Source organism: Pempheris klunzingeri, chromosome 6, assembly GCF_042242105.1.
Source record: "Pempheris klunzingeri isolate RE-2024b chromosome 6, fPemKlu1.hap1, whole genome shotgun sequence".
Taxonomy (NCBI): Eukaryota; Metazoa; Chordata; class Actinopteri; order Acropomatiformes; family Pempheridae; genus Pempheris; species Pempheris klunzingeri.
The window spans coordinates 2674862-2689244 of NC_092017.1; the positions used below are offsets into that span (position 1 = coordinate 2674862).

Below are 14383 nucleotides of genomic sequence, written 5' to 3' on the forward strand. Positions count from 1 at the left end.
GATGCACTGATGTATGTTTTTAGAAACTGAACATCCTTCATCCATCACATATAGCATAACATATATCATAAGGCTCTTCCAGGGAAATATTTTTGGGCCTTCCTTTATGGTGATAAATACTGTGTTGATAATAAGGTATGGTGTCTTTTAGAATTTTTACCGAGTGTGAGAGAGGTTTAGACTGGACACTGAATATTCTTGTAATCTGCCAAATGTTTTTTTTAAATTGTATTTACTCATAAGAGATGTGATATTCTGGATGTTCACTGAACATTACATAAGGAGGAAAAGGCATCCTTTGCTTTGCTTTTGCTTTATTACAATGACAATGAGGACAATGATTGTACGACTGGTTTTAATGGGAAAATTCCACATACATCATCATTCCAACAGGATCAAAAGGGACAAAAATGCCTTTATTATACAATGAAATGTCAGATAGTTAGGACGGGGCGTAAATATTAAGTCTTTTTAGGCTCAGCAATGTGATTTTGAATTCAACAAGTCAGCTGTAGACCTTTTTGGAAAAAAAAGCTGCTTACTCAAAGTAATCTATAAATGTTCAGTCAGCTAGACCTCATCCTTCAAGCCGCTAGCAACACAGACTTTCTCTCTGCCTTGGCAGCAGAAACAATCAAACTGTTTTGAAGTGAATTTCTCCCTCCAGTAGTTTGTTCCTGAGAGTCTAGAATACAGAACATTTTAATAACATAATAGTAATCCCATCCATGTATACTGGCCTCTCATCTAACTTTCTATAGCTTTCTATTCAATTCAACTGGTGTGATTATGTTCCATCATGTTTACCTCGCTGTATTACTTTCTGCCACAGCAACAGCCTCATCTCTCCACTGTGGTAAAATTAGAATTGATGTTATTTCATATCAAATATTCTGCTGAAATGTTCATGTTGCAAGTGACTGGCCTCTAATGAAGATCATCTAAACCTGTTTATATCTGAACTGAAGCCCAGGGATGGGCAACTAACTCATTTGATAACCAGCTTCATGATACCAGTGAACCACAATGACCACTGTTAGGGTCAGTGAAGCCAGCTGACCCAAGGAGAGCCCATACAGACTGTTGGTGTCTGAACTGACATGATGCTGATTGCAATTGATCAGTATGACAAGTGCTGGGAGATGAAGACTAAAATTGAAAATAAGCAGAATTTTCTTTTAAGGTCCTTCCTCTGTGATGATTACATGTTCCCACACTTTTACACAAATAGTTACAAAATTCAGTTGTTGCTGTCCCACCCTCAGCGTACAGCCCACACAGTCTGGGATCAAATAAAAACATGTCCAGTCATTAACAACAGTTATAAAACACACTAGGGGTCCCACATGCTCATGAAGTGGAAGATTCCATGATTTCCCCATTTTATTATACTCACCCTGAAAACAACCAATGAGCTGTGTCTAAGTCCTTGAGAGAACAGAAGTTAACTCTTGTTCAGCAATGATGGGGGAGGTTTTCTGCTTCAGATAAAAACTGACCCACATATTCATGTACACGACAGTTCAGATGTGTGCAGCTCAGTGAATACCTCTTCCAATGGTCTTTGAGCGTACTGTAGGGTATCAGAATGGCTTTCTATCTGCCATCATACTCACCACTGATGCTTAGATGGGCACGGTCACAGTGTGTCCTTTGAAAGGTCCCAGTGCTACTGCTATTGTGAGCCCTGCCAGGTAAGTCAACTGTCTTGTAGAAAGTTACTCAGTTAGATTCCAGCAGTAGCAGCCTGACATTCTTTAGATAGGATGGGACAAGCTTTGCTGTAGCACCTCTTCAGCAGTGGATCTCGTAGGCGATCTGAGAGTCCATGAAGAGGCCTGTGTGATTAAGAAACATCCCCTCAGCCTCTGACGTGATCACAGGCTCCGCCTCCCCCCCCTCCCCCGCCATTCTCCTCATTGTCTGTATGTCACCCTCCTGCAGCTGTTGCTGCTGTTTGTTGGGGGCCAGAGTGGGACTCGTAGTCTGTCCCGGCCCTGAGGAAAGGGTGTGGCTGGAGGTATCAGATGGAGCAGGGCAGCCCAGGTTGGTGGTGGAGACAGCTGTGGGTGGAGCAGGAGGCAGCACAGGTTTGGCCCTGTTCAGGACGTACATCTCATGGCCACGCTCGTCACGGTACTCCTCCAGCTGGGCGAAGGTGGTGGGACCGTCAGAGTAGTCATTCACATACAGGATGCTCTCTTCCTGCAGGGTCAAATTCACCTTGATCACTTTTGGGTACAACAATATACAACACAAAGGACAAATGGGAGTAGTGATGCTTTACAACTGTGGAATGAGTTAAGGTAAGATGTTGGACATCTTTATCATGGCAGGTGACGAGGTGCTAATCCATGAAGAGTTTCATAGGTAATACGTTTATGTAATACGCACACAAAGTAGCTTATTTCTTTATCCGCACAATATTTATTCCTCCATTCTTGCAGCTCTGTGCACAAAGTTGAACTGTTCTGTGTGTTATGGCCCATTTGTTGTTACATATCTATTCTAATAACTACTTGCATGTATGTTTACTCATCCTTGTAATATTTGTTAGTTTTTTGTCCTTGTTTTAGCTCTATGTCTACATGTATCATCCTGTACATTTCAGATTTATATATTTGTCCAACCATCCAAACTTTCAAATAAGGCTAAATGAGCTTGGTGCTGGAAGCTCTCATAGTTTACTGCAGTTCTTGTCTTTACAGTCAGACTTCTGAAATTTTAGATGAGCACAGAACTAAGTCTCGCACAGTGTGGCTTTCCCATGAGTGAGCTGCTGATCCTCTGATGCTGATGGCCCATCATGCCTCTCAGGTATCAATTCTCTGAAATGTTCTTATTATATAACAATTTTTAAATATTCATTCAAATATTTTTCATTGTCTTATTTTTCTTATTAGTTTTAGTGACTGAAACTTTAGTAAGTTTGTGTGGTAAATTAAGTTTTACTTCAGCCGCACATAGGCTGAGATGTTACCAAGGGGTCCATGTTACTGATTGTTCTTTAAAATCCGCAAGGTTTCCTTTGAGAAAGCTGCTTTCATTCATGCAAGATTTTCAATTGCTTGTCTGAACTATGCAAGAGGATTAGGGCCCCAGCTCTATTTGACTAGGGCCACATGAGTTTTACACATGTGGCCCTAATCATCTTAACAGGTTGGACAGGTTGGATGCTAAAAAATGTTTTCTTGCTAATTTTAAAAATGTGCCAATTGCTCTTGTTCAAAACAGGCTGACACATACCTTCTCAGCTCCATCAGCTTCCTTGTCCCGTTGGTAATGTCGGCTATAGATCATGGCGACCAGCAGCAGAGCTGTCAGAGCCAGCAGGGAGATGCCCACAGCGATGGCTGTCTGAGTGGCAGCTCCCAGGGCGCTGAAGGCCATGCTGCCCAGGGCGTACAGGGGCTCCCGGCTCACATCTGAGCCCAAAGCAGAGCCGTGATTCCTCAGCCGGGGCCAGACGGGAGAGTAAGGGGAGGACACCTGGGACCATGAGGCCCAGATAGAGGAGGAAGAGGAGGAGGAGGAAGTGGATGAGTTGATGGCGAGCTGAAAGGTCACCCTGGCCACCCCCCCTGCGTTCCAGGCCTCACATTCATAAAAACCTGCATGAGCCACAGTCACATTACTGAGAAACAGCATTCCACTGCCGGTGTCGGGGTCAAAGCGCTCGCCTTCAGTCTTCTGCAAACTGACTCTGTCTTCATCTGAAGGCTCCTCTGCTCTGCCCACTCCACCTCCTCCAACACCCAGCTCCTGCACCAGGCCTCTGGGAGACAGCACCACTTTACCCTGGGACGCTTTCCTCCAGGTCACCTGCAAAGATATTCCGCGTTTCCTGTTCAGTGGTCTTATTAAAACAGCTGAAATCATCACATGAATATGACAAAAACCAGACTCATGTAACATCAACACAGCTATTTCAAATTTACTTTATTTCTTATTGATTTCTGGTGACACATATAACCAAGGGCAAACAAACACATAAGACAGGTACAGAACAGCCATGGTCACAGCAGTCTCTTATCAAAAGGGGTGAGCATACAAATCCAGTATCTTCAGGTTTGTCTGTCTCTTAGTCCATCAGTATCTTACACTGTCATAAATCAGTCTTCCACTTATTACTGAAAACATTTTCTCTCAACTTTAGTTGGTAAGTCATTTTTCCATAAATCTCTCTTACAGTGTGTATGATTTGCGTCTTTAATCCCACAATTTCGCCAGCTTGTTTGTTGGATGCCAGTTGGTTTACTTTTTATTTTAGGTGTGATGAAGTAGCTGGTTAAAGTCTTCCAGCCAAACTCTCTCCATGTCCTTGAGTTAGTAGCTGTGTGTTGTGTTTCTTCTGTCTATTTGCAGTAGTAGTGAAAAATTGAAAAAAGTCAGGGCAGACTTCAATTCTTGAGCTTAAATCTAATGGTAGAACTGACCATCTTTCAATGTCTTTTCTAATTTGGGAATGAATATGGTCATAATTTCTTTTATACAGATGGGTCAGTTGCTTTGTTGAGTGGTGAGTGGGGATAAACACCCTTGACGAGTACCCCTATGTAATAGTATTCTTTCAGACAAACTACCATTAATTGTAATTCTAGCAGTATACTCACTAGAGTAGAAGCACTTTCTTTTGTTCAGTTCAGTCTTCGTCAATTAGGTCAGTTAAGAATTTTTCATATCTCCTTGCTATATTTGACGTATATATTTTGTCATCCATTGAGAATAAATGTAGGTCTAAAATTGCTGCAGTATTTTTTTCCCTCTTTTGGAATTACAGATATTATTACCTCATTCCATGAGGGTGGCAATTGGTGGCATCCTTATGATGTGAGGAGAGGGGTTAGAGAAGAATCTCTGAAAGAAGAAAATACCACTCTGATGGGAAGCCATCGCTTCCTGCAGATTTATTAGCCTTAAGACTGGATATTGCCTTGGACATCTCTTCAGAGGTGAGAGGTCCTTGTTCTGAGATTCTCTTGGTCTGCTTGGTAAATCTAGTGAATTAAGAAACTGTCTTTTAGCATCCTCACTAGATGAGGGTGGCTGTGTGTTTAAATTCTTATTATAATCTTTGAATGTGTTCTCTATTTCTATGGTATCATGTTTCACCTGAACAGAGTTAAGGTCTCTAATTAGAGCCTGTTGCTTCCTGGGGTGCCTTGCCAACAGTCTGGTAGCTTTAGATCCAGCCTCGAAATATCACAAATCTATGTTTTGTCTCTATTTCCCCTTTAACGGTCTTTATTTCATATAAAAGTTGATTTTTGCGAGTACTTCGGTATTTCACCTCTAAGCCTTTCTCAACCAGATTAAGCCCATTTGAGTTTCTTTTGCAGTGAAGTGATGGCCACTAATTTCCCGAGTATGACAGCTTTAAAGGTGTCCCATAAGATAGTTGGGCTAATTTCCTCTATATAATTCTCCTTGATGTATCTCTTTATCTCCATTTTAATTTGTTGTTCCATTTAGTCTCTAAGTTCTTCTGTTGTTTTTATAGTTAAGTGGATTGCACTGTGGTCTGAAATATCAGCCATCTCTTTTACTTTGTGCAAATGCAAGCTATTTAGAAATTGACACATCAACCATGCCCTGTTCCTTTAAGAATGTATTCATGGGTTTTAATAAGTGGGTCTTATTTCTATTCAAATTTGTTGTGTCCATCCTGTAATTTACATTGAAATCCCCAGCACACATTACAATGCCCTGATTCTGATGTTATTACTTTAAGTAATAATTTGTCGCTCTCTGGAGGGGCATACACATTGATTAGTGTCACCATAAGTACTGCTGCTCCTCTTTTGTGGCTCTTTCTGCATGTGCTATAGAATGTGTTTCTAAAGTCAAATTTCTTCAGCTTCTCATGTTCATCCTGTGATAGATGGGTTTCCTGGATGAAGGTATTCTGGCCTTTAATTGTCCTCAGTCGTCCTTAAGAGCTACCGCTCATTCATACCAGGGAAGACCAGAAAATAAAGATACCAATCTATGGTATTCGACCAGTGTTCTTCCATCTTATTCACGCTCAGTGCCCTTATTTTGGTCATTTTAATGTATTAACATACCTAACGTGTCCATTATTTCTCAGGAAATTCTCTTCGTTCTCACCTTGACCTCCACTCCTCTCCTGTTCAGCTCTTTTGTAGCGTCTTGTGCGCTCTGGTACCTCCACAGACCATTTTCCCGGTGGATTCAGATTTTGGCCAGGGGTGCCTGGAAGCGGATTTCTCTCAGTTTAATATTGCTTTCTTTTCTGGATTATTTCCGTGGCATAATCATGGTCAAATGACAGTATCCTGCCTTGGTTTTCCTCCAAGCCTCCTTCAGGATCATCTCCTTTGTTGTATACTGGAGAAAGTTCACTAAGATGGATATTGGGGGCTTGTTGGAGTCCAGTTTGGACATCAGGGCTCGGTGTGCCCGCTGTATCTGTAGATTGGTTTCTGCTGGCAGGGTCAGCTCCATTTTAAGAAGCCATTCAATGAACTGCCTTCTGCCCCTTCTGTCAGGCAGAATATGCGGAGGTTGTAAATGTCCCTCTTGAAATCTTCGAGTTCTTCCTTAATTTCTTTTTATCTCTTCCTTAAAGGGTAAAAAGTTTGACTTTAGCTTGTTTTTAAAGTCTTGAATTTTTTTGCTAATGTGTATTACTTCTGCTGCTCCAGGTTCCATGTGTTCCATGTGCTTCTGTGTCTCATCCATCTTCGCCAGTCCTTTCAAGTGATTTCATTAGGCTTATATCAATTTTATGTCTTCTTGATTTTCTTCCTCCTTCTATCGCTGTTCCAGACGTGTTTAATATTTTTGTTATTTTAATTCCGGAGTTTTTATCGAGTTTTGATAAGAGCTAGTTATTTATGCTGCTATCTTGGAATGGGTCACCTCAACACATAGTTTTACAGTTAGACATGACATCTCATCTAATCCATCCATCCATCCATCCAACAGATCAAGCAGGGCACTCCAGACTTCTTCCTTCTCCCGAGCAACGCTTTCCAGCTGCTGATATGGGACCCCGAGGCGTTCCCAGGCCAGATGATAATCCCTCCAGTGAGTTTTGGGTCTACCCCGGGCCTGGGACATGCCAGGTAAACCTCCAATGGGAGTAATCCATGGCCTCAGACTTAGAGGTGCTGACTCTCATCCTGGCCGCTACACACTCAGCTACAAACCAACCACGTGCCTGCTGAAGGTCATGGTCTGAGGAAGGCAACAGTACCGCATCATCTGCAGAAAGCAGAGATGCAATTCTGAGGTCTCCAAACCGGACGCTCTCCTCGCTCTCCTCACCTCTGCACCTTGAGATCCTGTCCATGAATAACAGGATCGGTGACAAGAGGCAGCCTTGGTGGAGTCCAACACCCACTGAGAAAGTGCTTGACTTGCTGAGGATGCGGACACAGCTCTCACTTTGGTTATTCAGGAACCGGATGGCTCGTAGTAGCAAACCCGGTACCCCATACTCCTGCAGTACCCCCTACAGGATTTGGTGAGGGACACAGTCATAGGCCTTCTCCGAGTCCACAAAACACATGTAGACTGGATGAGTGAACTCCCATAATCCCCCAACAACCCCGCAAGGGTAAAGAGCTGGGACCACCAGGATGGAATCTGCATTGTTCCTCTAGAATCTGTGGTTCGACAACTGGGGGGAGCCCCTTTTCCAGCACCCTCGAGTAGAGGGTTCCCAGGGAGGTTGAGCAGTGTGATACCCCGATAATTGGAGCACACCCTTCGGTCCCCTTTTTTGAAAATGAGGACCGTTGAAGAGGTATGTCAACCATAACAGCCCAACAATGTCCAGAGCCTTCAGCATCTCAGGGTGAATCTCATCCACCCCTGGCACTTTGCCACCGAGAATCTTCTTAACTACCTCGGAGACCTATGGATACGGTTGAGGCTTCCCCCAAGTCCTCAGACTCTGCCTCCTCCACAAGGGACGTGTTGATCAGAGTTCCTGAACTCCTGAATACGAGTTCCTGAAACCACTGCCCTTTCCACTGCCTGACAATATCCCCAGTGCGGGTCATTAGTTCTACTCCCCGGCTGAACACAGCCTAAGCCAAGCCCTGCTTTCCCTTCCTGAGTTGCTGGTTTGCCAGAACTTCATTGAGGCCACTCAAAAGTACTTCTCTATAGCCTGCCCAAACTCCTCCCACACACAGGTTTTCGCCTCAGTGACCACTGAAACCGAAGACCTTCTAGTGCCCGGTACCACCTGTCACCCTGTCACCTGGCTTGACCACATGGCGTTGGCTTCACTTTATTCCTTTGTGCTTGGCCCAGCTGGGCCCCATGGATCTAGGTCTGACCACCAGACGGTTGCCGGCAAGCTCCCCTCCCATGTCTGGCTCCAGGAGGGGGCCCTGGTTTCCCTAACCCAAGCAAGGGAAGACTGAACTTCTGACTCCACTTCATACAGGGGCTTTTTGAATCACTCTTAGTCTGGCCATTCCCCTAGAACCCCTTTGCCTTGGGAGACCCAACACAGCTCCCAGGTTCACAGGGGCGCACAAACCTCCCACCACAATAACGTGGCGATTCTTTAATTATCAAAATCCCAATTTCATAATTGAAATATTGAAAATTTAAACATCTTTTTCAAAGCTAAAATTTAAAGGTTCTGTAGACAATATATTCTGAATTGATGAATGTCACGTGCACCAGCATCTCAGACCAAAACCTGTATGACTGTTAAGTCCACCAAAAACAACTCCATAAATTCCACTGTCATTTAAAATATAAACCGTGTCAGGTAAGATGTGAAGGTGCAAAGGTTTGCTCTTTGTCTCCTGAAGCCCCAAGTCCAAGCTGTTCACCTGCTGCAGCAGCCTGCACACCTCACACCAAGGCCAGACAGACAGCCCAGCTCCTCTCCCCACCCCTGCAGCTCTCTAAACACTTTGTAACTGCTGTTTTAAAAAGTGCTTTATAGATAAACTATACTTTCTCTCTCCACCCTGAACGCAGTTCAGCCCAGATTCCGCTGTCCTCCCTCCATCTGTCTGTGTCACAGCTCTGTGTGTGTGCTGTTCAGTTTACCTACAACTCGGGGACTCACAGATTGACACTAACGTGTGTGAATATCTTTTGTTGGAGTTAAATGTTGGAAAGATACAAACACAAGTCCTCTCATTTTCTTTCTTTCATTCTCAGTATTCAGAATCCAATCCAATATTAATTTTGGGAGTATTTTGTTCTTTTGTAGCTGCTATGTACAGAGGGCCTTTTATGTATAATTGCCCCTATAGTCTCATTATCCATCCAAGATGAAAACAAGAACATTTTCCTATTTTCTTCTTTTTCTTTTTTTGATAGGTATTTATAATTTTACTAGATTACAAGTAAAAATTCAAGATGTAAGAATAGTGTATTGTGTGGGTCTGCTGACCAGACTACAACACAATGCAACCATTTTCCATTACTCACAATAAGGAGATACATTGTGATGTTAAACCTGAGCCACTCGGCTCATCGTGGAGTTTTTGGGCCCAATTGTTGCCATGTATACATCTTACTCTTGTTTGATTCAGCAGGGTTTTGCAAAAATTGAAAAGAAAACCTAGAAGTCTAGCACTTCATTAGAGCATCTAAGTTGGTCTCTGGTTATATTTGACCATGTTTAATCATCATCATCATCATTATCATCAACTTAACACATTGGAAGGCCACAGTTTTGTAACATTTCCTGTACATATACAGTATATGATGTCACTATCAAAATCCATATGGCTACTCAACCTTTACAAGCTGTTGAAAGCCATCCTAAATCTTTTTGAACTCATGTCTTGCAGTAAAATGTTCGGAGAAAAGTGAATGTGTGTGGAGCAGCAGCAGAATCTCTGTTGCTTTCTGTTCTAGTTTGCTCCACAGAAAATGAGGTGAAATCTGCTTTGAGAGTACAGAACAAAGCAACATTTAGACACAGCATGAGCTCTACATTGACCAAGAGAGGCAGATCTGTTCTTGATGGTAGAAAGTCTCTGCTGCTGCATTCAAAATGTTTTAGCATTTTAAAAAATCAAGCTGTATTGCTGCACTGCACAGACAGAGAAGTAGAGAGATGGGTGGGGGGGACTGGAGAAAAATGAAGAAACCATTTGAGTTCCTGTTTTGTTTAGGAAAAGACCCAGTCACCACTGATAATATACAGTGTTTATGGAGCTTGCTATTGTCACTGGGCGCATGACCCTCAAAGTTACCATCAGAATTGTAAAATCAGTATGCAGGGAGCAGCTAAAGGGGGGGAAGGACTGTGATAATTTATCTTTTTTACTGTTTGTTAAGAGTGGGTGGTGCCATTTTCGATAAACTGAAGATGGAACCTGAATAAAGGGAACTGCATTTTGCAATGAGAGATAAAACCATGGACAACCTTTTCAAATCCCTGCACACACGCTGCTATGGATGATGGGCAGCAGGAACACAGATTTTAATCACCTAAAAAAGGCCTGTGTACAAAAATCCACATCACCACTTTACGTTGCCATCAGACAGCCCTTTTGACAGGGAACTAAAGCTGTTCTCTTTCACTTCACTTGCTTCACAGCCACCAGACTGCGTTGAAAAAACAGTTGTTTTACTTTGCTGAACATACAAACTGACTGACTGTGTCAGCGCTAGATGAGGAACTCCTGCTTTCTGCGAGGTAGTAATGTTCTTGTCAGTGGAGTCTGGTGGCTTTGAGGCAACCATGGAGAAACAGAGGACAGCTGTAGTTCCCCATCACAGGGGCTGTCTGACAACATGTGAAATGGTGAAAATATTCTAAATATAGCTTACACCCACCTTTTTTAGGTTGGGCTTTCATACTACCACAATTCAAATAATCCAAAACACCTCTTTAAGGTGCTTAGGTAGAGAAAGCATGTTTGACTCCAACCTTCTATTAGAAAATCAAGTGATCTGGGTTTTTCAATCATGCTTTCTTTACCTAAGGACCTTAAAGAATAGAATTAATAGTTTGGATTCTTTGAAGCATGGTTTAAACTCTGTTGCTGCTCTAGATGATCATTGTGGATAAACACTTCACTTACACACATTATATATTTTTTTTGTTTTTATAGCCATCTGTAACTTTTTTGGTGACAGTAATGGAGTCACAACTACCTTTAGAATTCAAATTCTCAAAAGCTTTTACACTCATTATATGTTAATAAATGATTCTGATCTTTAGACCTTTTATTGCCATCAGAATTAAAGTTCCTTGAAATCATTTCATCTTGAAATACAGCGAGTGAATAACCTTCAGTTGATGACACACCAACTCTCCCTACCTGTGGCCGAGGGTAACCAGAGGCATGGCAGGACACCCTGAGGCTCTCTCCAAGGCGGACAGCTAGCCTTCTGGGCTCCAGCTGCACCAGTGGAGGGATACACACAAGACTATTGAGGGGGACCTCCACCAAACTAAGGTGGGAGAGGCGTGGCGGCTCGGTGCAGACCAACCGACGTTCTGCAGAGCTGAGCAGCCGCTGGCCCTCCTCATCAATCCAGCTCCTCAGCCAGTGGAGAGCACAGTCACAACGCCATGGGTTGTCTACAGCAGAGCAGAGGACAGGGTGGTTAGGCAGGAATGCCTTGATGCCTCAAGCAGTGAAGGCCCTAGCCACTGGTGATAGTAGGAGGAAGACATTTCAGTTTACTGAAAGACAACGTAAGAATTTAAGGTATATAATGAATGCATATGTGTTGATAAAAAGGTTTTGGACTGGAAGAAAACTGCTCTGTCTGGATTGAAGGTAACCATGGTAACCACCACCTTTAGGAGTTATATAATTGTAGAGTAATTGCAGTGAGTCTTATAAGACACTATATGTGAGTACACAAAAATAGGAGCTTACAGTTTTCCCCTTATGTTTTTACATGTATGTCAGTAATACAGTCTCACCTGTGATGCGCAGCACCTGCAGGCTGACCAGAGGCCGCAGGGATGCAGGGCCAATAGTGTGAAGGTTATTCCTGCTCAGGTCCAGCAGAGCCAGAGAAGTCAACCCAACTAGAGCCTGGTCTGCTAACATTTCTATACTGTTGTGCTGCAAATGGAGCTCCTGCAGACGCTGCAGACACATGGAGGCAATGGACCACATCATTTACAGAGCTTCATGTAGGAACAAAGAAAGCTGCTGTGACAAGTAGCAAACTGAGAATGCATCTTGCATAACTTCTGAATCTGCTGTTAAAATGTACAAGACTGAAATATAACGGATATCAGACATGGGCTCGAACATGCTTTAATGTACCTGTAAGCCACGGAAGGTGTAGTCAAGCAGGCGTGTGATATCATTTCCTGCTAGGTAAAGAATGCGGAGATGTTCAAGTCCCTTGAACATGTCAGCTGTCACCAGGTGTATCCGGTTTCCATTCAGAGCCAGCTCCAACAACTGACCCTGGTTCTGGAACGATCCAGGCTCCACTGCTGAGATGGTGTTGTTCTGGAGGAGGAGGAGGAACATGAGCAATCTTTGCTACTCTTAGTGGTTATTGCTCAGGTCAGACCAGCCTTTACAGTGACTGCTTTTGCACCACATTAAAATCAGTTTCTTTACTGCATTGGTGACAAGTCTTCTGTTTTGATCCTGCTGGAGCAAACATCTGGCCTGGCCTTACCCACAGTTACCCACTCGATGCTGCATTAGCTTGCTGCTAGAATACCACACCTGCATCTGGACTAGATAGAGTACAGCTTCTAACTAGGAATACTGAGAGCAAATCTGACAAATATGTTATTGTCTCGCTGTGTTGTGAAGATGTTTACAGATGTGAAGATTCCACTGAATGGGGACTGTTTCATGCAGGAGAGGCTCAAACATTAAAACAAACATCAGAACCTTTGGAAAGCCCCCGTGGTAAAACTACTTGATGCACCTTTGTTGTGAATTTCTAATAAAAGTGGTAACAAAGTATGTTGAAACTTTTCCCTTTAGAAGCCATGACCTGCTGGCTCAAGGAAAAGGGCCCCTTTTCTCTCGTGGGTACACAGACTTTGCACAGTGGGCTCCCTGGAGTGTGAATTAGGTGGTATAATGTAATTATTATCTGTCTCTGGTAATTCACACATTGAATAGCCAATATCTGCGTATTTCATTTTGTGTTGTTTTAACTTAAAGTTGCTCAAAGATCTCAGTTCTGTTCTCTTTGGTGGCACCGATGGCACTAAGTGGCATCGCAGGTGTGTTTTTCACCTTCACTCTCTCACAGAGATCCAAACAGCATCCTCGCTGGCTATCGTCCGCTTTTTTTCTTCATCTGAACAATAAATGTGTTTCTCTTCTTTTGGATTTGCACTTGTTTTTCTTTTTTCTATTTTGAAGTCATCAATCTTTTCTGCTCTGAACTTTTTCTTGCAACTCAGCAGAGACTGAAGAAAACAGCATGCTGCTCTCACCTACACTCTCTGGCGGGCCAACCACTGCTGGGTGATGGACGCCATGTACAAATTTTCCCAGGAATGCCGACATGACACACAGTTGCTAGACCTTTCATCTGTGGGCTATAGGCTTAGTCGCCACTTAACTCATTTGGCGATTTATTTAACAGAAAATCTTTGAGATGAAACTTTAAGTAAGTAAGTGTTTGTTGATCAGTCATTCCTAGTAGTGGAAACCTAAACCTATGTTTTCAGGTGACTGCATTTTGAATGGGAGAACAGGAATAGGAAACATGCTGCATTCTGTTCCTGCAGCGTGAAACCCGTCGTCATGTCAGTAAGACTTCCTCTCTGGTTTTAAGACATTTTGGGGCAGTGATTACATTTCACTACATTGTATCACTGCTGGGAAGCTTAACCACACACTTGGCACAAAATATATGTTACATGCAATATACAAATACGTGCGCATATGATATCACTGGTGATGCAGACAAAACCTTACACTGAGGTATTAGATAGAGATGTTGTCCATCTCTATCTAATACCCATATTCCTCAGAACCACTTTTTCATACTGAGCCCTGCAGGTGTCTGTCTGTGTGTGCTGTTACCTGCAGGTACAAGTAGTGCAGGTGCTTCAGCGCAGTCAGGTCCTGTCGACGGATCTGACCAATCACATTGTCCTGGAGGAAGATGGTCTGGAAGAGTTTTGGGAGAGTTTTGGTCAGCATTTGTGCATGTTACAAAGAACCATGACTTATGGTGAAATCTCTGTCTTTGGATCATTAACTCAAGATCAGTGTCACATCTGCAGTGAATATCTCTTTCGGTACAATGACCCAACCTGTGTGGATGGAGGAACGTGCTTGGGGATGTCCCTCAGGCTGGTGGAGCCGCACTCCACAGTGAGGCTGTAGCAGCGACAGCTCACAGGGCACGAAGGAGATGCTCGAGTAGGAGTGTGGAAGGACAGGAAGAGCAAGGAGAGAAGAAGCCCTGATAGCACAGCCAT

At 43.2% G+C, this 14383-nt stretch overlaps 1 protein-coding gene across 1 annotated transcript; it reads right to left on the reverse strand.

Annotated features, from left to right (window-relative positions):
* Positions 1-1794: 1794 nt before the first annotated feature.
* LOC139203194 (leucine-rich repeat-containing protein 24-like) lies at positions 1795-14383 on the reverse strand. The gene is made up of 7 exons (XM_070832872.1): positions 14216-14383; positions 13983-14069; positions 12243-12434; positions 11891-12059; positions 11277-11539; positions 3247-3822; positions 1795-2205 (listed from the first exon to the last, which is right to left on the reverse strand). The coding sequence occupies exons 1-7, from the start codon at positions 14381-14383 to the stop codon at positions 1795-1797; spliced, it is 1866 nt and encodes a 621-aa protein (XP_070688973.1).